The sequence below is a fragment of the Mauremys reevesii genome, linkage group 12 (genome assembly GCF_016161935.1).
Source record: "Mauremys reevesii isolate NIE-2019 linkage group 12, ASM1616193v1, whole genome shotgun sequence".
Taxonomy (NCBI): domain Eukaryota; kingdom Metazoa; phylum Chordata; order Testudines; family Geoemydidae; genus Mauremys; species Mauremys reevesii.
Genome location: NC_052634.1, coordinates 4,093,361 through 4,116,705, shown reverse-complemented (window position 1 = coordinate 4,116,705; position 23,345 = coordinate 4,093,361). Strand labels below are relative to the sequence as shown.

Below are 23,345 nucleotides of genomic sequence, written 5' to 3'. Positions count from 1 at the left end.
CCAAGTGCGTGCCTGGGGTGGCAAGCCACGGGGGGCGCTCTGCCGGTCGCCGCGAGGGCAGCAGGCAGGTTGCCTTCGGCAGCGTGCCTGCGGAGGGTCCGCTGGTCCTGCGGCTTCAGCGGACCTCCCGCAGGCTGCCACCGAATCCTCGGGACCAGGGACCTCCCGCAGGCAAGCCGCCGAAGGCAACCTGCCTGCAGTGCTTGGGGCGGCAAAATACCTAGAGCCACCCCTGCAACCTGTGATACTCCTTGCCAGAGGATGTTGTGAAGGCCAAGACTGTAACAGGGATCAAAAAAGAACTAGATACATTCATGGAGGATAGATCCATCAATGGCTATTAGCCAGGATGGGCAGGGATGGTGTCCCTAGCCTCTGTTTGCCAGAAGCTGGGAATGGGTAACAGGGGATGGATCCCTTGATGATTCCCTGTTCTGTTCATTCCCTCTGGGGCACCTGGCATTGACCACTGTCGGTAGACAGGATACTGAGCTAGATGGACCTTTGGTCTGACCCAGTATGGCCATTCTTATGTTCTTACCTGTCAGAAGATGCCCTGACCCCCATTCACTCCTGGCTCTGGGGTAGCAGGGCATGTTACTAAACAAGAGGAAGGGTCAAGTGGTTGCTGGACTGATACATGCCTGGTTCCTAGAGAAAAAAAGAGCAGTTTAGAAAGAGGGCACATTCTGTCATTGCAGTGGTGGCCTATGGGGATACAAACCAGCACTGGAAACATACCTCCCACTATGCAGGGGAAACTCCACTGCCAGAACTAGGAGCTCTACTTCCATTTGGGTTGACACCATCATCAGAGACGCCGCAGCTGCTTGGACAGTGTGCTTTCCTTGATTTAACCAGCAGCAAAAACCCCAGCAATGGGCCCAAGCTGCAAAGTTAAAGGGGCATTTGGATCCAGGCCCATTTCTACCATAAACCTGGACAGAGAATAAGTGCATTCATGCTACTTAATCCCCTTTTTATTTGCAGATGACAATTCAGACGGGACCTGAACAGCCTTTGAAATAATCCTGCTGTCAGGGAGTGTCCCATTCCCCTTCTGAAATGTGCCAAATAAACCCCTACCCAAGCACTCCCATTAATCACAGTGTAATACATCTTTTAATTAAAGAGTCAGGAAAGACAAAAAGCAGACAGGATTCCCCCCCCCCCGACCCTGCACTGTTAGCGATTGTTCTTCATTAAACAATAGCAGGTTTCCATTATCCAGGGTAATTCAAGAGTGCAGTAACTATTGTCAAATGTTGAAGACGCCGCTGCACAAGTCTGATTTAAAGCAGCTATTTGGGCCTCAATTATTAATGGAATTAGCATGCTGTAAATCAGCGACAGGCACAGCCTCAGGTAAGAGCACTAAAGGAAATCATATTAGCATGGTATTTCCTCTCCTGGGGAGCAGCCTCGGATTCCATTATTCACTTAGCGCTAGAATGTCAATGAAATTAAAATGCTGCCTATAATCTGATTCCAGATCGGAAGGGGCTGGGGTATTTCTGAGCTAGCAGAGAGCCCAGAAACGTTCAGGTAACGCCTGCGTTCGCCTCGGCCCCTGTTGGATGTTTTAGAGAGAATGAAGGTCTAGTGGTGAACGGAGCCCGAGAGACTGACACTGTTAACCTTCACTTAAGAAAGCCTCTAATGGTGGGAGCGCTGGACAAAGCCAGATGATGAGATGGCAGCTGTTTTCATGTCCCTCTTCCTCCTTAATCTCTTCGTCTCAGGTAAGTTTATTTGCTAAAACCAATGCTGTAACCTATGCCTGCAAACACTGTGTTGATGTGTGTGTGTGTACAACACACACACACACACACACACACACACACACACGAGTATGTACTCCCTACCTATACAATTAGACTAGAATATATACTATAGGGGATCATCTTGTGTGAACCCTGACAGCATGCAATGAATAGGTGACCCGATGGTGCTGCTTCCTCTCTGGCTGGTCCAATTTTGTGATATAATTAAGATGAGCAAGATCTTTGCAAGCGTTCATCTGACTAGGAGCCTAGAAAATGTCAGTGCTTTCAAGGGGTAAGCTACCAAAGTCTCAGAGATCCTAGAGTGTGCTAGGACGTGCATGGTACAGATGCAGAGAAGTCTCTTGTGATGCATGTAGCAGCAACTGTCTACAGTATGTAACAGAGAAAAGACAGGGTCCAAAAATGTAGTGGGTCGGTACCTTATTTTCTATGTAAAGTTCATCACCAGTTTTTCAGGCTGGGAGGTTTGTATGGGTCTTGTCTGTTTTCCCTGAATTTTAACATCTCACTTTTAATGATATTCATTTCATTGAAAAGTCCCCATGTTTTTTTAACTATTTATCATCAGTTTCCCACAGGGTTGGACCAAGCCTTTGCACAAAGCAGCCGCTTCTTTTAGATCTCTTTGTAAATAAGACATGAGTTTCATTTTGGTTTTAATATTTCTTCTGACGGTTGAACGGGAGACTTTGCTAAGGTCAGGAATCCTGATTGTGCTGGAATCCCACCTCCGTGCAGGGCTGTAAATGGGACTCACTTCAGTTTCAGTCCATAATGTTTCCATAATTAGGGTTGGAATGCAGGCCAGTGGCATCACATTCATTCAGTGCCACAATGGCGACAGGTGGGCGCAGAGTCTTAGAACCTTGACTCAAAGCAGGCATCCTACAATTGATCATTTTTAGTGCTGTCATTAACTCCATCGAGTAGACCTTTCCCCATGGAACCTGCAGAGAGATTTTGCCTTCTGAGGTTGTGCAGGTTCCCTTTGAGTTTACAATTTATACACAGTGCATGTCTTATTAGAGAGAGAGAGAGGAGACAACTAATAACCGCCCCTCTGAGGATCTCAAGTCACTTTACCAACGCCTCATGAACTCAGACAACATAGCTATGAGCATAATATAGACAGGCAGATGGAGAGATACAAGGCAAGTATCATTAGCTCCATTTTACAATGGGGAAACTGAGGCCCAAAAGAGATTAAGTGACTTGCTCAAGGTCACACAGCGAAAGCATGACAGAAATTAAGCTCAAATCCAGGTGTCTCAATGCTCTATGAAGCCAGAAGATAGGTCCTTGCAGTGAGAGGCACTGGCCTGTAGGGTCGAGAAGAGGCAGCTTACGTTTCAGAATCTATTTACGGTCTGGAAGAATTCTACAGAAGCTGACTTTGCTGCCTCTGTGGCAGGGGAGGGGTTGACTCAGTTTCCTCCCTTCATGGCAGTGGCAGAGATCTACAGAAATTCCTTGCGTATCTGCATGTATCAGACTGTGCGGCTCACCAGTCGCACTAGAGTTTTCTTCCTTCTTGATTTTGTCATCAGGGATCACCTGAAAACGAGTGCAATCTGTATGGGCAGGGAGGGTGCTTTGGCGGCTGTTGTCAGAGTAGGTCTTGTATTTCACTAATTCTTCTGCTCCTTGTCTGTGCGGTATTTTTGTGTTGGTTTGAGGATTTGGCAGTATCCAGATGTTTCCAGGGGCTGATCATCGTGGTTGTGAAATTATGCAGCAAGACCTGTGGCATGCATTGTACTCACTAAATATGATGAACTTGTGCAGGGTTAATGAAGACGGGGACCGTAATTTCATGGAAATCACATCCCATTCAGACAGACATTAAGATCCACCTACTGTTGTGTGGTCCAGAGAAAGCTAACCTAAGACAGGGCAATGAAAAAGGTATGCGTGTGTGTCATTCCCCAAATTCATATGGAGAGCAAGCACTGCACGCTCACTCATTCCTGATGAGTTCAATTCTGCAAGCTGCTGAGGACTTTGGGCCAAACTTTAAGATATTTAGGCCCCCTACACCAATTGAAATTAATGGATGTTAGGCACATAAGCACCTTTAAAAATCTGCCCTTTTGGCCTGGAAATCAATGAGACTTAAGCATGTGATTTCCTTGATCAGGGCTGTGCACCTTGTAGGAATGTCCTGATCTGTATGAGAGAATTCAGCTGCCTTCCCACCCCATCAGAATCTATGCTACATCCTGCTGTACGCAGCATCACATTGGGATTAGCCTCTCCCAGAATATTGTGTGCAACTCCAAGCTGTGCTAAATTGATTTAAATGGAAGTTAGGAGCCTAAATACCTTGTGGATCTGGGCCAAAAAGCATGAGATACACACAGACAACACTGATTAACTGAAGTATCCACAGGTGGTGGTATGGAATAGAAAACAGGCTTATTTCCAGCCTGTTTCCATTCACATCCATTCCCCACTCGCCACCCAGAATGATATAAAGATGTTCCATTTCCAGGTGACCCTTCCTAATGATAATAAGCAGCGTGAATTATTACATTATATTACTACGCCCTGAGAAGTCACAGGGAAAACCCTTGTTGAGACATTTTTGATGGATTCTTTCTGTGTCTGTTGAGACAGTGCTGACCTGGGATGGGTCTAATGCTCATGTGAATGTCACATTAGCTCTCAGAGGATTAATTTAGTGTTAATTAATGGTCACTTACATTCCGAATCTGTCTCTGCCGTAATTAATCCTCCTCTGGCCAATTTGCTTTCATAACAAAAGTGCAATTATTTTGTAATTTATATATCTACAGAAACCCCCAATCTTCTTATTGGGTCTGTTTTCTGAAAGATTAAATGGGGCGGGGTGGGGGGAGGGGAGTCCTGAAGTTGCTTTCTCTGCTTCAAAATGGATAAAATCATAATTTTTCCCCACTTGCTGTGTAATTAGACTGTGGAACTCATTGCCTCATGATGTTATGGAAGCAAAGAATGAAGTAAAATTCAAAGAGAGATTAGACTATTTGGTGGATAACAAGAATATCCAGAGTTAGAATAATTTATACTAACAATAAAGCATATTGGATGGGAGATAAAATCTCATACTGCAGGGTTTGATCCAATCTCTAATTATTAGGGACAAGGATGGGACTTTCACAGAGGGCAGGTGATCACACATCTACCTAACCCTTACCTTCCTCTGAAGCATCTGGTGCTGGCCATTGTTGGAAACTGGAGGCTGGATGAGTCTGCTCTGGTCTGGCAATTTCTAAGCTCCCTCCCGAGGCTGGGCAGCTGATGACAGTATCTCCAGCTGGAAGAACTCAGCCCCTGGGGCTATCTTATTCTCTGGGCCTCTGTGCGAAGCAATATCAGCTCCTGGAGGGAATGCTCTGTTTCATGTCACTGTCCAGTGCCCCCTTGAGCAAGCATTGGGAAGAGCGTTGGTGAGGACTGCAAGGAGCTACGTCTAGTCTTCATCAGCTGGACAGAAGTAAAGACAAGCAATGGGAGATTGCACAGGAAGACCCCCACATTGAAATGGGCTGGACCAGATTCTTACCAGATGTCAATTGGCGAAGCCCTGTTGACTGCAATGGAGCTACACCAATTTAAACCTGCTGAGAATCTGGCCCACTGTATCCCAGAATGTATCAGTGAATGTCCTGGTTGCATTACAGGTTCTGCTGGCCAGGGGAGAAGGGATCCCAGTTCACAGTAGTTAATGTGTAATTTTATCTCCAGGGTCTAAATGCTGGCGCTGACTTAACCAAATAGTGGGGTCCCTCATCAGGCAGCTGTGCTCATTGCATGGGCATTCTAAAGCCCAGACCCAAAAGGAGATCCTTATGGCCAATATGCAACATCTCCACTTGCTGAGCCCAAAGGGAACATCCCTTCGACTGCACAACTAGGAACAGTACTGAAAGGGACTCAGGTGGGAGCTGTCCCCTCCTGACCTGAACCAGTAGGAGCTGCAGGGAGTTGGTCTCAGCTGGGAGACCTATCCCCTGGCTGAGCTGGCAGGAACCACGGTAAAGGGGGTCTCAGCTGGGATCTTACACGCTGCTCTTATTTAAATTACAGTTTCTGCTACGGGGAGGGCCCTCCCGGGGTGCTGAACAGGCAAGGCTGCTCCTGAGAGCATAGCTAGAGAACGAAATGCTCATTTGGCTTACAGCTCTGATGAGATCGAAGGTGACTATTCCACGACTCACGCCAGGGCACCTACAGCATAGTCTCTAGCATTTTGTTCTCAGTGACATTGATAAATCATAGAAATTGCCGCCTCTGGCGGCTAGTGACACCACATGCTTCATAAAGGAATGGGTATGAGCAGGCCTGGTGTGCGGGGAAAGGAGATCTCATTTACAGTTTCCTGCTGGATCTCTCGTACCTTCAGCAGCTCATCAAAACAGCCATCAAAAGCACTGAGTGCTCAGGCAACTGCATGCGCAGGACACTGCAGATTAGATTTCATTCACGCGCATTGGCAATTTACTTCAGCCCAATGAGTTGGTGAGGCTGTGCTCCCCAAGGTCTGGCAAAGCTCGTGAGCAAAATATCGTTTTGCATTTCAGAGGGAACACTCAGAAATGTGTCACTTCCAATTGCTGGTCTTCATTTCTCCTTTACCTCCCCCTGTATCGCTCAGAGAGCCATGGAGTCCTGTCGCAGGACACAAGCTGGATTTCCCCCCATTCCCAATGAATCAGCCCATACAAAAATAAACCCAGCCTCAGCAGCAACAAGCTAACAGCTTTTCCTCTTCTACCTGCTAGGTCTAATTACACAAATTCATTTGTTTTTCAGGAAGCTCAACCACAGATGCTCAACGGCCCAGAAATTCTACTTTGCATCGTCTGACCAGGCACCTTTTACTGAATTACAGCAAGGGAGTGAGACCTGTCAGAAACTGGTCAAAGGCCACTACCGTTTACCTTGACCTCTTTGTCCATGCAGTGCTGGATGTGGTAAACAGAATCTCAAGCTCATTTACAACCAGTGTCCTGCTGTTCATAATACAGTAGAATCTGTTAGTTGGAGACTGGAGTTGACTGGATGCCAGTGGCTGTGTGTGATGCTTTTCAGCAGAAGGAGCTGTCTGTTTATTGACAAACCACTTTGCTCCTGCTCCTTTTAAATAAGACTTTCTGGGATTTCAAAATGCTAGAAAGAAGTTTTTAAAGTGACCCAGTTGATTTAATTCAGGCTGAGAATAAGTCTAAATAATCCTTGACAATTCAGTTCAGTGAAGAAATATTTTTTAACAATAGGTTGTTTTGAAAAAGGTTGGACAGACAGACAGACTTTTGTAAATCTTCTATTTTGATCAGTTTCAATGAGAACAGCTTTGAGGGACTGAGGCCTAGGATTTACCAAACAGCCTAAAGGAGTCCAGCATCCAAGCCGAATGCGATTTGGGTGTAAACTTCCTTAAGCTACACTGAAAATCCCAGTTTTAAAGCTTCCCTTGCAGTTCTGGAAACCCACATTCAAACAGCTTTGTGCTAAGTTAAGAGAACCAGGAAGGGACATTTTAACCAAGAGCTCAGAGCAGACGGGCTACCATGTAATAAACATTGGCTTAAGGGCTTTTGGAGAAAATTTGGTGTGTTGGGGTATCAGAAAATGATGAACAGATACAGATGGGGGAGAGTTCAGAAACTTAAGACCGAGTTATAGGGAATTTGGAAAGAGGGGAAAAGAATGGATAGAATGAGCCCCAATGTGCTGTGTGTGTTACATATAAGTGCCCAGTGCCAGTGAGAGAGCAACAGATGCTCTATGCCTTTTCCGTTAAGAAACCTCTGCTGCCAGACCAGATCAGAGAATCCTAACGCTTGTCTGTTACCGGGATAGGATGTGAAAGTCACTGAATCACTTGCTTCCATTGGTATTTCAGGGTCTATTGATCTTATGAGTAGATATTCCCTGGGTACTATTAATACCATTGCAGGGATCAAACTCAATAGTCACAGCATATCACCCCCTGGTATTTCAGAAGCAGAGCACAGGGGGGAATAATTGCACCACGTTCCCTGTTATGGAACGCGTATGGGCTGGTTCATTGGGAATGGAGTTGTTACACAGGTTACAATTTCCTGCAATATTCCTGGAAGAAACTTAACTATAAGCAAAGTAAAATTGAGCAACCCAATGACACCGTCCATCCAGAATGAAACACAAGAAGTAAAAGAAACAACAAAAATAGCCAGTGTGATTTAAATTTGACTTATAGAATTCTTTCCTTTTTAACAAGCTAAAAATGTTGTTAATAGCACTGATTGGGGGAAATATTAGAATATGAATTTTAATTTTGGCAGTGTCTGTTTAAGCACAGTCAGAAGCTCTGTGCAATCAAACTGCCTCCTCAGACTACCTGAGCCACTTTGATATTCTGGAAGCTGCTGAAATGTGTTTGAGGAGCAGGCAAGTGTATTAACATAGGCAGAGTGTGGGCACAGTATTAATTATATGAAATATGCTACATGAATTAACAAATAACTACAAGCACTGTAATTACCTCTTATATTGCAGCTGTTTAATTCCTTGCTGGTGCTCTGAGATCGCATTTCAGGGGGACGTAAAGATCCAAACGTTGGGTGTAGATCAAGGGAATGAGGCACACTCATTTTCTAGATGTGTCTAGCACATCAGAATCTGCTTCCTCCTGCCTTGGACCTTCCATCATCCTTGTACAGGGAGAAAAGGGGAGAGAACAGAGTTGGAAAATGCCTTTTTTGTTACAGTACCTAAAAGGAAGAGGCTCTAACGGCAGCTCTAGTAGGGTTTTGCTTTTATCCATCTTAACTGTAATGAGTCCCTCGTTATCTTTTGTACACAGTAGGAAGTGGCGAATTATATAGCATGTAGGCAAAGCTTTCACTTTCTGAATTCATCATCTTCACTCCATTAGATGCCAGCTAGCGGGGTTTGAGTGAAGTGATTGCACCAGACCAGGAGGAGAGCAGTATATTTAATCAGGGTCTTCTCTACTTTTGTGGCTATAACAAATGCATGTTCAAAATATCGGTATTCATGGTATCAGATAAATCTAATCAGAGACTTGGCTCCAGAGACAATGTCATCAAGAAGCTGTAGGCTTTAAAGGGTTTGATGCAGTAGAGACTTCAGCAGGTGCACGTAGTAATAGACGAACTGTTCAGCAACCATTGTTTCGTGTGAAGAGCTCTCACCCCATCTTCATCACTGCCTCTGACTTCTATTGTGATCTTTTGCCTCCTGTTTCATGTACATAAAAGACTAGTCTTGTCTGAGAATATCAAGTTATTATGAGTACCTTGGGGAAATCTGATTAGGGAGATAGTCTAGTCAACGGAGAAGAGTTCCAATTTGTTTATATTGAGTTTCGTCAATTCCGAATCCCAGATACCTTTGTATTCCACTCCATTGACTAGAGCCTCCCAGACAGACGCTCAGGCATCTGTTTCTATAGTCTGCCGAACTGGAGACGATAAATAAGAATGTGTTGGAATTATCTGTATATTTGCTAACCACCAATTTAAATCTAAGTAGTCTCCCTCTGTTAGGAAGACTAATGAATTCCAATTCTCCAAAATATCCTTTGCTTTTAACAAGCAAGATGGAAGGTAGCTGAAAAAGAAAGAGGGAAGAGCTGTGAATAATACCACGAGAGAACCAATTATGCCAGCCAGCTGGCATTGAGAAACTTCTTGTTTCACTTGACAAAAAGATTCAAGTTTTAGCCTTCGATGTCTTTTTTCCTCCTCGCTCACCTTGGGCCCCTCTAACACTGGGATATCTGTCAGGGCCGAATGGAGAATCTAGCAGTAAGTGTAGGATAGCCATCAACAAACAGCTTTTTATGGTAAGAACAAAAGGAATAGACAAGGATGGTGGCACCATCGTGGCAGGCAGCGAAGGCATGCTCAAGAACCATAAGCATTAGCAGAGGTGATGGAAGGAGTGGACCCACAAAAGGATGGGGTTGTCCAGTTGCTCTCCCATTTTGTGGGCCTATGGTCCTGCAGTTGATCATTTTGATTTAAGATGTAATCAAAAAGGATTAATGAGGGTTGAAGGTGCTTTAAATGTTGCTCTCTGCAACAAAATCAATATCTTCAAGTCAAGTTAACTGTGGGAGCAAATCTCTCGTGCTGACTAACCATTAGCTGGGTCCCTCCCTTGTCCAAATCTGAAACTGGCCTGACATCTATCCTGCATAAGACTATTACTATGGGTCATAATAGGCAACTTTATCAGGTGAGCCAAACGGCAACCTGCTCCCCCTAGGCTAAGGTCATCTAACCTGGAATTCACCTTTTACAGATCACACATGTTCATAGGATCATAGATGTTCACTGCGTGGGGGAAAAAACCTGTTAGATCACTGAATTCATCCTTCCAACAGGCAGATTATAGTCCCTCAGGAGAGGACATATTGGATATTCAGCCCTGTAACAGGGTACTCACCACCCGCGCCCCCTGCGGTGGGGTGGTCCCGGTCCCCGTCTCCCCCGCCCTGCCCGGGGCGCTCGCAGGCTGGGTGACCCGCTCTTCTCCCTGCCCGGGCTCCCCCCCTGGACCGGTGCCTATCTATCTATGGGTCTCCCCTCCCAAACCCACGCTACTTATCCCCGCCTTGCCTCAGTAGTGGCTACTGTCAGTCATTGTCTAGCCCCACACCCTGGGGCAGACTGCAGTATCAGCCCACTCATCACAGGCAAAGGGGGTTTGGACCTGCTGCTTCGTCCTACCCCTAGGTTGCCCTCTGCAACCCCTCAATACCTATTGGCCCACTGCTAGGCCGCAGCCTGGGGCTTTCCTGGCTGGAGCTTCCCCAGCTCCTCAGCCTGTCCCCCAGCCCTGCTTCCCTCAGGTATCTAGCCTCAGTCTCTAAGCAGCCAGGCCCATCTCTCTCTGAACGCAGAGAGAGACTCTCTGGGCTCCTAGCTTCCCTGCCTCCTTATAAGCCCCAGGGCTTCAGTTTGGGGCGTGGCCTCCAGCTGCAGCCACTTTCCCACTCAGCCCAGCTCTGTCAGGCCACTTTTAACCCCTTAAAACCCCGGAGCAGGGTCCACCCTGCTACAAGCCCTTACAAAGGAACTTAGCCAAATGGCCAAACAAAAGGTTTAAATGATTTTTTTCTTTGGTATGCATGAACGAAGTCCTGTCTCAGATGCTGATGCAGGCCTCCCCCTAGAAACATCATAGAAACAGGTCATCCATATTTTGTGCAAAGGTGTCTGAATAGGGCTGACTCATTTCTTCTCAATGCAACTTTTTGTGCGACGATCCAAGGATTCTGGAAAGCATGTTGCAGTTTCTTTTTCATCTCCAATGATTTCCTAAACCACTTTTTCCAGAGAAATGAGCTTAATCCACTTTCAAGATGGCATGGATATACAAATTCCAGGCTCCGAGTCCGCAGCAAACCCAAAGCATTCCTGCTATTCTCTCTCATTCCATCAAGATGGGAGTCACACTTCATTAACAACTAGTGTCTTTCTTCCATCTCTTTTGGGAGAAATTTGATCTCCTGTATTCCAAAGGAGTCTTCTTTCTTCAACTTGTGCTTTTGCTCCATCCCAAGATACCAGTAATTTGAGAAAACCTTTTGCCTCAAGAATTAATAAGGCCTTGATCCTACAAACAATTATCTATGTGCCCAACTTGAAGCGTTCGAGTAATGAAGCAGCGCTGCTCACATTCCTAAACTTAAGCATGTATTTAGGTGTCTCTGCATTCTACCACAGTACAAATAATAGAACCAGAGAGGAAAAATAAAATATGCTGAATCATTACAAAGGCACCTAGCTTGAGGTCACACTTCTGTTTTATGAGCAGGAAAATCCATACACACAAAGATTTAACACAAATGGCTGCATGTAGCAGCTGAGACAACTGCCTTTGAAAAATTATGAATATCCTGATTACAAATACAAGCTCAGCCTCATATTTTTAGCCCTGGATTTGCTGAGAATATGGTATTATACTTAGCAGCCTGATTAATGTCACGGTAACTAATTAGGGTGCAAGAGAGAGAGAGACTGATGTTTCATTTAGAGTGTCAAGTACAGCCAAATACTATTTTATCAAAGATAATTTACTGTAGTGAGGATTGCACAGACGCAGATGAACAACAAATGGGAGCCGCAGGCTGGCATGAAGTGAGGTGATGGCCAAACAAACCTCAGGATCCTTCTCTATGGCTTGGTTTTATCAGAGAGAAATGTAAAGGGATGCAATCAAATTGAAATCTAGTCAGTTTAAAAAAAAATGAGCTGAAAGTCTTCCATAAGCTCCCCCTGGCAGGCCTGGTGATTTTACAGTCACAATTTCTGTTGTTTCTTTAGCTCTTCACACAACAAAAATAATATGAAGGAATCGCAAGAGCACAACTGAGTCCAAAAGAAAGGTGTTTACCAAATATACACAGGGCTGGTTTCAATGGCTTCTAAAACACAGAACACACTGAGCACCACTGGAGGGCTCACAAGCTATTTAAAGAGTTATTATCCTATTCCTACACACCATATTTTCCTATTTCATAAATGTTCTTCTATCCCATTTTACTGCATGGAAGCCTCATGCAAAGCACCGGAGAAGCTCACTAGCTCAGGTCCCATTCTTGCCAACAGCTGTTACTAGACACATCGCTTACAACAGCGAGAAATCCTGGAAAAGCCAATGGGACTGTCCCTGTCGCAGATATTACATCTGGGAGCAGGTGATTTGCAGGATCTACCTGATTATAGACAGGACATTTTTAAAATTGATGATATACAAAGAGTGGGAGAGATTTTCAAAAGCACCTAATGGATTACGGCACAAAACCCCAATGCCTTCCAATGGGCAAAATGTACAAAAACATCACACTAAAGAAATAAGGAATAATACTTATCTAATTTCTTTCATCTAGAGCAACCTTAGATGTTATGTGTAACACCAATGGGTACAGCAGAGCCTACCCTGTCTGAGAGCAGCATGATTTTTAAGTTGTCATGTCTCTTTATGATCTGTTGAGTCAGTTAAACTTTTAATTTGTTAAACATTTAATTTTGTTTCCACCCTCTACAGGATACACAGAATCAAAAGCTAACAACAAGCATTTGGTTTCAGCAGGTAAATGAATATTTTCTTCCCTAACTACATGTGATGCTGAAGCAGAGAGAGAACCAATTGCTTTGTAGCATTTATTATACATTACTGTAGGTTGTTTGCTTTCTGACTCAGTTAATATTGTAATGATCAGTGCAGAGTGCACCTCCACCAATAGATAGTGCTGTATCTTAGTGCTAAATGTCATCTTGTTATTGTACCCATCTGGGTGGGTTTAAGGGAAAGAAGTTTGGAGTCTTGCAGGTGTGTGTTGGAGTTGATACTTTTAGTGTCCCTGTAACAACTTTGAATTCTGAAAAAACTGAAAAAAATCATTCATAATGAATAATGCGATAGGTTTAGCCTCTTCCTTTTGTGGAATATCTGACTGTGATCTTCTCAAAATGTATTCCTTTGATATCATTTGATAACATCTTGGGGGATATCTTCCAGGGGCCAGGGCACATTCACCTGCAGTGGGTTCTATCTCCTACACCGACTCCCTTCTTTCCTTCCCATGTGGAATTGAAAAAAAAAAATCAGTCAGGTGTTTTAAACGAGTTCTCCACCATCCTCAAAAGCATCAGATAGGGTAGATGAACCAAACATACACATGTAGTGCTGTTCAAAATATTTCAAAATGTCAGTTAAAAAAATGCCAAGTTCAAATTTTGACACACACACACACACACACACACACGAAAAAAGAAGTCCTTTTCACATTTCAACCCACTCTGGACACAGGCAAGTCTCAGAGATTGCAGACTCTGAGAAATGCATTTTCTGAGCCAGCCTGGCCAGGGTGAATGAGATGGGGATGGTGGAGCTGAAGAGGAGTGCCTGCATCAGCACCGATTGTACAGACTCCTGGTGACAGGTAAAGCCACTGTGTTCTGCTGAGAATATCCATTTTACACACATAAAAATCTATCCTGCAGGAAGCAGAGTAGGACTCACTGCTACCTGAGCCGCTCTTTCTTGGCCATTAGCACAGGGGATCAAGCGATTATCACATTCCCAATGCAGGGATATTTTCTGTACCTACCATCCCCTAAATCGTGAAGTCAATGGTTCAAACTCACTGTGGCACCTCGATTAATCGGCCCTGCCAAGTCACAATATGGGAAACCACCTGGGCAGTCACACTCTCCATTCCCTCCCACAGATGTGGAAGGATGAGTTTCTCACCTGGAATTCCAGCCTCTATGATGGGATCAGGGAGATTTCCCTGCCACTCAGCACTCTCTGGTCTCCAGATATCGTCATCAACGAATTGTGAGTTTGAACCGGGTCAGAGTTTTACTGCACGCCAGTAGGTTGGGGTGGGTTCAGGGTTTCTTGTTGGCTGATCAGTGCAAGCTCTGCCTCTGCCCACAGCAAGAACAAAAGGCTCCATCTGGGGGAGGAAGAAAAAAAATCTTTGTTTCTAATGGCTCTGGACTAGCTGTTTAAAGACTTTTCAGGGGATGGATTAACAGTCTGAGTTGCAGGTGAGAGACACTTAGCTTCTGTGGAGCAAGAGATTCCAAACACACCAGGGTCAGCTTGGTGCTTCATCCTTCTGAGCCTTGTAAATTGAGTGCCACAGGCACACTCTGTCTGATATTTAACCTGGTCCCCATAACTGTACTGCCTGGGCACCTCACCATCTTAATGGCTTCATCCTCGCAGTACCTGTGGGAGAGAGGCAGGGCGCTGCTTTTATGTCCATTCTACAGATGGAAAACTGAGGGGTAGAGAAACTTCCGTAGGTCACACAGGGTGAGCAGGGAATTGAACCTAGGCTCTACTAAGGCCCAGGCTAATGCCCTGGCCGCTGGACCACCCTTACACCTATAGTGTCACATGAGAGCTTGGAATCCTGAGCTTCTGCCACTCTGCTTGGACATTAAAAAAAAAAACCTCACTGCCTGTATCCTGTGCAATGAACTAGTTGGGTCTCTTTCCCCCACCCTCCCTGTGCAACAACCCCTCCTGTTCTGTACAGCGTGGACATCAGCAGGTCCCCCGATCTCCCCTACGTTTATGTGAATGCTGCTGGGATGATCAAGAACTACAAGCCCATGCAGGTGGTGTCCGCGTGCAGTTTGGAGGCATACGCCTTTCCCTTCGACACCCAGAACTGCAGCTTGACCTTCAGCAGCATCCTGCACACAGGTGAGCATGCCAGGACTCAGCCGGGGAGTGTGAAGAGGAACATGACTAGCATGTGTTGCAGGACCTAGCTCGGGGCTGCCCAGGGTAGGTGCCCCACTGAGTGCTCCCTTTGGACCGCGGTGCTGGTCTGGTGCCAGCATCAATGCCAGGCATTTCCTAAGTCAGCAGGCGAGCTCTATAGCAGCAAGGTAGCCAGTTCCATCTCACGCTGGACTTTGTAAGCCTGACTCTGCCTTTACACTGGCTCCCCTAGAGATCACCCAGGCTGAAAAGTGACCAACTGCATCTACAATGGCCACAATCAAGATCCCACAGCATGGAGAGATGGAAAAGCCAATCGAGGGATATGGGAACGGGTCTCCTAGGGCTCCAGTCAGTACAGGCAGTGTCCATACTGCATAAAGGAGCAGTTCAGTCCCTGAGCTGATGGGACTCGTGCCATTTCCAGGGGCCATAGAGAAGGCCAGTGACGCTCCTTTCCCAGCCCTGTGGCCACTGGCAGCTCGTGGAAGAAATGGGGTGAGACCATCCCACGTTCACAGGACTCCCTTCCCCTGAGTCACAGCCCTTTGTTTGTGTCCTTCTCAGTGGAGGATGTGGACCTCGCCTTCTGGAGAAGCCGGGAGGACATTAAGAACAACAAGATGTTGTTTCTGGATGATGGTGAGTGGGAGCTGCTCTCCGTGCCCTCACATCCCCGGGTCCTGCACATGGAGACCGGACGCTTCGCCCAGATTCAGTTTAACGTAGGTATCAGCTATTTCTCCTTTGCTTCTAATGCGTGGACATCTTTCCATTTGGCACCTTCCACTTTCCCTCCTTGTCTTCTCTTCCGCTCAGTGAGTTGTGCTGGGATTCAGAGTCTTTGAATCCATCACGAGCACATGGGCTCTGCTGTGCTTCACGTTCTCACTAACACACGACATGCTGCAATTCCCGGCTATCGATGGGTTGTGATCCACTGGCAAGTGGACAGCTGCAACATGGAGGACAAGCCAAGATGAGGGTGTTAGCAAGGGAGAAAGCAGGTCATTCTGTAAAATTCCCCGGTACCAGCACTGGGGATGAGGTAGACAAGAGGGGCACAACCAGCTGGATGCTGGGAACATCCCTGGTTGGATCCCACATGGTCCAACGCAAGAGGCAGGGCTCTTGGAGATCAACCTCCAAACAGGGGCGGCTCTAGAAAGTAGGCTGCCCCAAGCAGCGCATAGCGCTGCGCCGCCCTTCCCCGGTCCCGCGGCGGGTCCCCTCTTCCTGCGGCTCCGGTTGAGCTCCTGCCGGCATGCCCGGGACCAGCGGACCTGCCGCAGTCATGCCTGCGGGAGCTCAACCGGAGCCGCGGGCAGACGGGACCCGCCGCAGTCATGCTCCGGTGGACCTGCCGCAGGCATGCCGGCGGGAGCTCAACCGGAGCCAAATGCCGCCCCCCCGGGAAACGGCCACCCCAAGCGCCTGCTTGGCGCGCTGGGGTCTAGAGCCGCCCCTGCCTCCAAAGCAAGTCAGCATTCACATTCGCCCAGGCTCCCCGTCCGTCGGGCAGGGCAGGGAGAACTCCCAGACAGAAAAGTAACAGATGCAGCCTGAAAAGAGGAGCTCAGACCTGGTCCTCGAACACTCCAGCGAAGAAAAAGTGAAATTTAGACCAATGTTGAGGTATGGTAGCTCTGAGCTAGCACCTGATCCCGGTACAGCGATGGCTACCATACAGTGACCTACTGCCAGGATCCCCAGCCAAGGGGCATAGGTCTGAGTGGAACCAAGAATATAGTCCAAGTTCACATGCTTTTGAACAGACCGCAAAATCTTTTTATTTACTTATTATCATCATCGTTATTGTGGGGTGAAAAATGTTCCGGACCTTGACTATACCATGACCAACAAATTTGGACCTTGACAAAGAATAACGGCCTACCCCGGTCTAGAGGGTCAAAGCTAGAAGCAGCACTCTGTACCACGTCACGCCACAGGGGCTGGGCAGAGTCGAGGTCAATGAACCATACTGGCCCAGGGCCAACAGGTCAGCCAAAGTAGAGTTGGCAGGTTAGGAGCAGAACAGAGGGGACCAGGAACCAAGACCAGGAGTGGGGCCGGAGGCAGGGCTGGAGTCAGGAACTAGGTGCAAGGCATGGTATCAGGACTGCACAGACAGACTCCAGGTGATTCCCCTGTCTCTTAAATAGCAAGCCTGAGCCAGTCAGGGCACTCCGTAGACTCCTCCAGCCAAGACCTCCGTGGGTGGGACAGCCGGGGTGCTTGAACCTGTAGAGCGCATAGGCTGCTGTTCCCTCCTTTGCCAGAGCTGTTGAGTGGCCATGTGGACACAGCAGCCGCCCAGGAGCCAGCAGACCCTGTTTCCAGGCCTGCGGATCGTCACGCCTATACACACGGCCTTAGGGCTCCAGATGCTAAGGTGGTAACTGTGTAGTACACGGATAGAGCGGCCAGTGGGGACACTGAACAGGGCTGCTGCAGGTGCTCTGCCCTAGACACCCCTCTGTCACACCAGCATGGACACCTGCATCGCTCATGAAATCGACTGGCAGCTGTACCTACGTTCCAAGAGCAGCACTGAGGAGACAGCCTGTGGCTCCCGTCTCCTCGCTGGAGCAGGCTGGAGGGGAAGCAGCTAATTTGTCCACACCGCTTGCTGGAGGACGAAAATGTGTTTTTGTTTTGATGAGCTTCTTGACTAAGAGTTAAACACCTCATTGATTTTAAAGATAGCGGCCTGCGAACATTATTAATGCCAGAGCAAATAATGAAGAGCATTTAAAGGGAAAAACACAAAGAGAAGCAACTGCAGGGTGGGCTGCGGATCTGGCACTCAGGTGAAACACACCCCCATTGGGTGGAAGCAGCAAACGCAACACTCAGGGTTTCGAGAACCCCAAGGCCTCTCAGAAACTCATCAGACCCCCCTGGGCCCCAGGCACCAGGCTGGACAGCTCCCCAACTGCTGCCCCGCCCTCCCCAGTTTCCCAGCAGGTCCCCCTTGCTCAGCACCACAAGCTCAGCCTCTCTCCCTGCCTTTCATACACCAGGGGGAATGCAGAGGCAAAGCAGGAACCTGGTGGTTAATCAGACCTCACACAAGGATCCTACTAACAGTGACTGAGTTTAGGGCGAAGGTTTGGTCTGGGGGGTATTTTATCTGACTTCAGTGGAGTCACTTGCAATTTACCCAAGTGTCTCCGAGAGAAGAATCAGGCCCAGTATGGCTGACCTTAATGCACTCACAGAACTCCCTTACCCGACTGTTCAGTGCCTTGGAAGAACTGCTCACCAGTCAGGGGACGCCCCAGACTGTCCTCGTGACTAGGAAACTGACAGTTTTTCTTGTAAAAAAATTATTTTTTGACAGAAAGTGGCTTTTTTCAAACTTTAGAAAACATGGAACATTTCAACTATTAAAATCTTCCAGGTTTTCATAAAACCCAACCATGTTCAGGAACAAGATTTCAGTTTTTTTAATCCAAATCCCAAAGCATTTCAGTTTCTGGTTCCAAGTTTTTTTTTGTTGAAAAACTGAAAATGTTCCAGGGGGAATTTAACATTTTTTATATATTTACATTCCTGCAAAAAATCATTAGCATCTTCCCTCCGGTGCCTCTGGTACTGTACCTGGAGCCGTGGGGGAGCAGGCAGTAGCCTTGAGCAGCTGTAGCCTCTCTGGTGGCTCAGACTCTCTCACTGGTGCTGAGACCCAGGAGTGTGGCTTGCTCCGTGGAAATCCAGCGCCTGTCCTGGCAGAGTGAATGTTACATTGAGTTAGTGCTGAGCCATCTGTTCTTAAGTTACCCAATTACTTGCATATCCCCTCTGCGTAAGCAGTCCCCACCACAGCAGCCCTCTTTCCTGCCCCTGTACCTACAGTACAGACTCACTGCTGCCTTGTTCGGTCCCAGCAAACCCATCACCTTGGCCCTTGCCCCAGGGATGTGCCGGGCATGTCGCAAGGCTCAGGCAATGTTTGGAAGCCAGGGCTGCTTTCAGCAGGGGGACCCCACGTGAAGACAATTGTCATGGCAAGGATGTCAGTTCTGAGCCTGGGACCCATTCCAGCAGCCACAGCAGGAAACATTCCTCTGAGCCTGGGCTAGAGCAGAAACACACTGGGGTCCTGGACAGCAGGAAAATATGTGGACTACAATGACACTGAGATTCAGGGGTATGTCCTGGGAATCTGGGGATTGAGGGGCAGCAGTGCACTGACAGGTAGGGGTACCTCCCATCCCCCCAAGAGCAGGAGAAGGGAGTTGTGCCCAGAGTCACTCACACAGGAGTCCACTGGGCATTGACCCTGGGCACTGAGTAGGTCTCATCAAATCCGCCCTGCGCTACCTGACCAGCTTTCCAGCCAGAGTCACCTTTGACTCCTTACCGCCCTGGTAGCCCAGGTGAGAGGAGAACATTGCAACCTTCCCGTCTGCAAGAGAAATCACAGAGCTGCGGGGAGAGAATGTAGCAAACTTAGCGGCAAACCTGTGTCTGGGTGTCAAACTCCGTCTGTGCCATAAAGACAGTCATGCAAAATTAAGTGCTGGTGGGGTCTGCTATCAAGGAGACAATTCATGCCTAACCTTGGGTAATATTCCATCTCCAATGTGCGGCTGCTGTACATGCTCGGAATGAGATTGATCTCCTTCATTAACATCAATGGGCTGCAAATACCTTTGTGTACTTATTATTACCTGGCTTTAATGGATAATGAAATTGTGGCATAATATTGCTAACACCTGAAGGGTGTCTAATGGAGAACACAACTGAAACTAAAGTGCTTTCCTCCCTTTGCTGGAGCATTTAAAGGCATCAACTCCTTAGCCTATTAGAGAGGATGGGATTTGGCTGGTGTAAGATCTGCAGAGAGTGACTCCCAGCTGAGGCCAGCTCAGCGTGGGTCCCACCCACCTAGCCAGAAGGAGGTAACCCCAGCTGACTCCTGGGGCTCAGTGAGAAGTACTGGGGTTTATGTACCACCCGGCTCCTGCTCTGAGCCTTGGCTCAGGTAGCACACAGGATGCAGCCACAGCACGTCCCACATCTGGCTGGGGGCTCCACTGACTAGCTAAGCCTGCCCTGGTGTCTGGCTACCAGACCCAGGGCAGTGAGCTTGGTAGAAGTCTGTTGTATTATGCTGTGGGTGAACCTGTGTGCAGGACCCCAGCCAATTACAGTCGCTTCTCTCATGGAACTCATGCAAGTGTCCCCCTTCTCCTTCACCCTGCCGGAAAAGGGTGAGATCCAGACTGTGACCTCCACATGGCAACATGAGCCACTGCGCCAATGCTTTGCTCTTCAAGAGCACCACAGTGAGGAGCCTGGTACGACTGGCCAGAGAGAGACATCCGAGATGCAATGAGATCAGTACTGCTCAACACACTCAGACGCAGAGGGGGGAATGGGCTACCTAGGCTTAATTTCTTCCCTCATGATGTTCATTCTGACACTCTGAGTGGAACCGAGTCTCACTAAAAACTGTTCTCTGCCTTGCAACAGTTTTTTAATGGGAATCGTTTTCTCATGACATGCTTTGACACCCGGGGGTTTTGATTTAAAAGTTTCAGGTTCCTTCCGATCCATTTTGGCAATGGTCAGACTTAAACCAAACCCAACAAGTTGGGGTCTATCCGCAATGCAGATAGATTTGGAAAAGTTCACTGGACCCAGAACTTATCACTCCACCACCTAGAAACCTCATGAAGGACCCAGTCACAAACCCATGAACCGGAGTCTCAAAAACGTCATGCCCAGTGAGAGAGAGCAAAACATTTGGCTTCAAGTTTTCGGTAAAAGTTTGCAGGGCCCTAAAAACTGTTGCATGAACTACAACTGATTGTGTTCTCCCCATTTGAAGCCCAAACTAGGTGAATTGTCATGGCTACAGGTTTTGCAGCAGGAAGGTTTGCACAGCTGCCCCCATGATGAATGGTAGGGAGGCGGTAGGTGGGTTTGTCTCATTACTTGGATCACAAAGACGGCAAAAGCAGCCATTCTTGGTGTTTGGGGATGTCTGCTTCTGTCTGAATCTGCAAAGCCCAGAGGCAAAGGGATCATGTGGAGAGAAATAGGAATAAGAGTTCCCCAAACTCTTGCCAACCTCAAAAGCATTCCAGGTTTGTGGGGAGAAAATTCAAGCTGGTTGTGAATTCACAGAAGTTTTGGCCACATCTATCTTTGGCCAATGTAACAATCCCTCGCTCCTGGCCCACCCTGCACCACTTAGGTGAGTGGCACGGAGGAGCCCCCACATCTCTCAGTGCTCTTACGCAACAGGTCTCTGCATCTTAAAAGATGCTAAAAATCACAAGCCCCATTGTTTTTAGGTCACACTTAGAATTGGCGCTGACTTCTCTTCTCCACCCCAGGTTGTTATCCGAAGACGCCCCCTGCTCTATGTGGTCAGTCTGCTGATCCCCAGCCTGTTCCTGATGGTCATTGACCTGGCCAGCTTCTACCTGCCACCCAACTGTGGCACCAGGATAACCTTCAAGACCAGCGTGCTGGTTGGCTATACTGTCTTCAAAGTCAACATGTCAGACAAGCTGCCGGGCACTGCGGTCAGCACTCCCCTCATTGGTGAGCTGGGTTTGGCCAGTGCATCTTGGATGGGCTGGGCTGTTATGGTAGGGACTCTATTCTAAGGGAGCATGTAAATCTGCAAACACTAGAGGTCAGAGATGGTGAAGACTCATGAGTTTATTCTATCCAGCCCAGATTCATTCTCCAGACTAGCGTTAAAATGGGCAGACTAGGGCAGTAATGGGACATCTGCCTTGGTCTAATCTAAAATTCCATGGTCTAATCATTCTCACTGCAGGGAAATGTTGACGGACATTCACCCAGCTCTTCCCTGCTGACTAGGTGTCTTACTCTGACCAGATGGGGCCTCCCTTGGGTGCCAGTACTATTCTTCTTCTTTAAAGCACTTGTTGCTAACCCTGATTTGACGTGTGCATCCTCCGGCAAACAAATCTCTGGGAAAAGAACTACAGTGCTGCTGACACCCTGTGTGCACTGCAAACCCTCCCGGCATCACCCAAACACTCATCCTGCATGGCTCAGCTAGGCGCTCAGCAGCATGGTTGTGTCAGATTTTCAGCCCAGAGTGGACTGGATTTGTATTTCTCAACCACTGTGCTAGCTGAAACCAGGTTTACGGAGGGTAGTAATTTTTTTTAAGCCAGTAAGAGGGTTTGAAAATGGTTTGAAAACACTTCAAAGCCCCAGTGTGGGCAGAGCCTTAGGATATGTCTGCACTGTAATCGGGAGCTGCAATTGCAACACGTGTAGACGTACCTAAGCTAGCTTTCACCTAGCTGTGAAGTTGTGGCAGCACAGGCTAGCCCCACAACCCAGGACCCTAGGGACATGCTTGAGTGGCTAGCCCATGTTGCCACCATGGTTTCCTGACGGTTGCTACTCAAGTTAGCTTTGCCCTAGCTAGATCAAACCTAGCTTGGGTATGTCTACATGCTCTGCAGTCACACCCCATGACAGCAGTGTAGACACACCCTTCCAGACTATTTCAGCCATTGCAGTTTGGTGTCCTGGTTGCCTGCCCCACTCAGTAACGTTCCTTTCTCCTCCCTCATTGCCTCAGGGGTGTTCTTCACGGTTTGCATGGCCTTCTTGGTTCTCAGCCTGTCCAAGTCTATCCTGCTAGTAAAGTTCCTTCATCTGGGGGAAGACCCTGTACGGGAAAGGCTCTTCTCTGGCTGCTGCGTGGGCAGTGCCTTAGACAGAGGCGGCCCCGGGGAGAGACCCCAGGCTCCCAGGCTGCAAGCAGCTGGTGACATTGCAGGTACATGCAAGGCTGGGTTTTTGGCGCACTCTGTGCGCACACAGCCCCCTGAACTGCTGCCTCGCTCAACATGATTTGCTGTCATTGCAGGTCCCTTGTTGCATGGGAAAGAGGAGGAAGGGAAAGGAGAGGGGCCTTGGAAAGTGACGAGCGCCCGGAAGGCCCCAGTGGAGAAGATCCTGGCAGAGCTCCTCCTGATCAGCTCCCAGCTCCGTGCACTAGACTGGGCCAGCAGACTAGAAGTCAACTGGCTCACGCTGTCCTACAGGCTGGATAGGCTGCTGTTCTGGGTGTACGTCCTGACCCTGGGGGCGTATGCAGTCACACTCTGCTCCCTGTGGGTGGTCTGGAGCGCCCAGTAATGGTAGCGGGGGCATGGCAAAGTGAACATCAGAGACGCAGATACATTCAATGCTGGTGGGGACTGGCTGGGCTCACAGGGGCAGGGAATGGGCTACTGAGTGTCCGTCTCTTGGGCTCCATATCCAGGTCAGAGGGGCGAGCTGGCTCCCTGGGGGATGGGAGGACAA

General features: G+C 47.9%; 1 protein-coding gene across 1 annotated transcript; it reads left to right on the top strand.

The window, feature by feature from the left end:
- Positions 1–1,693: 1,693 nt before the first annotated feature.
- Positions 1,694–23,177, top strand: HTR3B (5-hydroxytryptamine receptor 3B). Its single transcript, XM_039496919.1, has 9 exons — positions 1,694–1,742; positions 6,582–6,742; positions 12,834–12,878; positions 14,020–14,129; positions 14,842–15,011; positions 15,600–15,757; positions 21,380–21,590; positions 22,615–22,815; positions 22,906–23,177. Exons 1-9 carry the CDS (start codon positions 1,694–1,696, stop codon positions 23,175–23,177), a joined length of 1,377 nt encoding a protein of 458 aa, XP_039352853.1.
- The last annotated feature ends 168 nt before the right edge of the window (positions 23,178–23,345 follow it).

Excerpts from the sequence above, each read along its gene's own strand:
- HTR3B (XM_039496919.1), top strand. The coding sequence starts at position 1,694 with ATGGCAGCTGTTTTCATGTCCCTCTTCCTCCTTAATCTCTTCGTCTCA. Across the intron at positions 6,743-12,833 it reads TCCATGCAGTGCTGGATGTG|GATACACAGAATCAAAAGCT; the intron begins GTAAACAGAATC and ends CACCCTCTACAG. Across the intron at positions 22,816-22,905 it reads AGCAGCTGGTGACATTGCAG|GTCCCTTGTTGCATGGGAAA; the intron begins GTACATGCAAGG and ends CTGTCATTGCAG.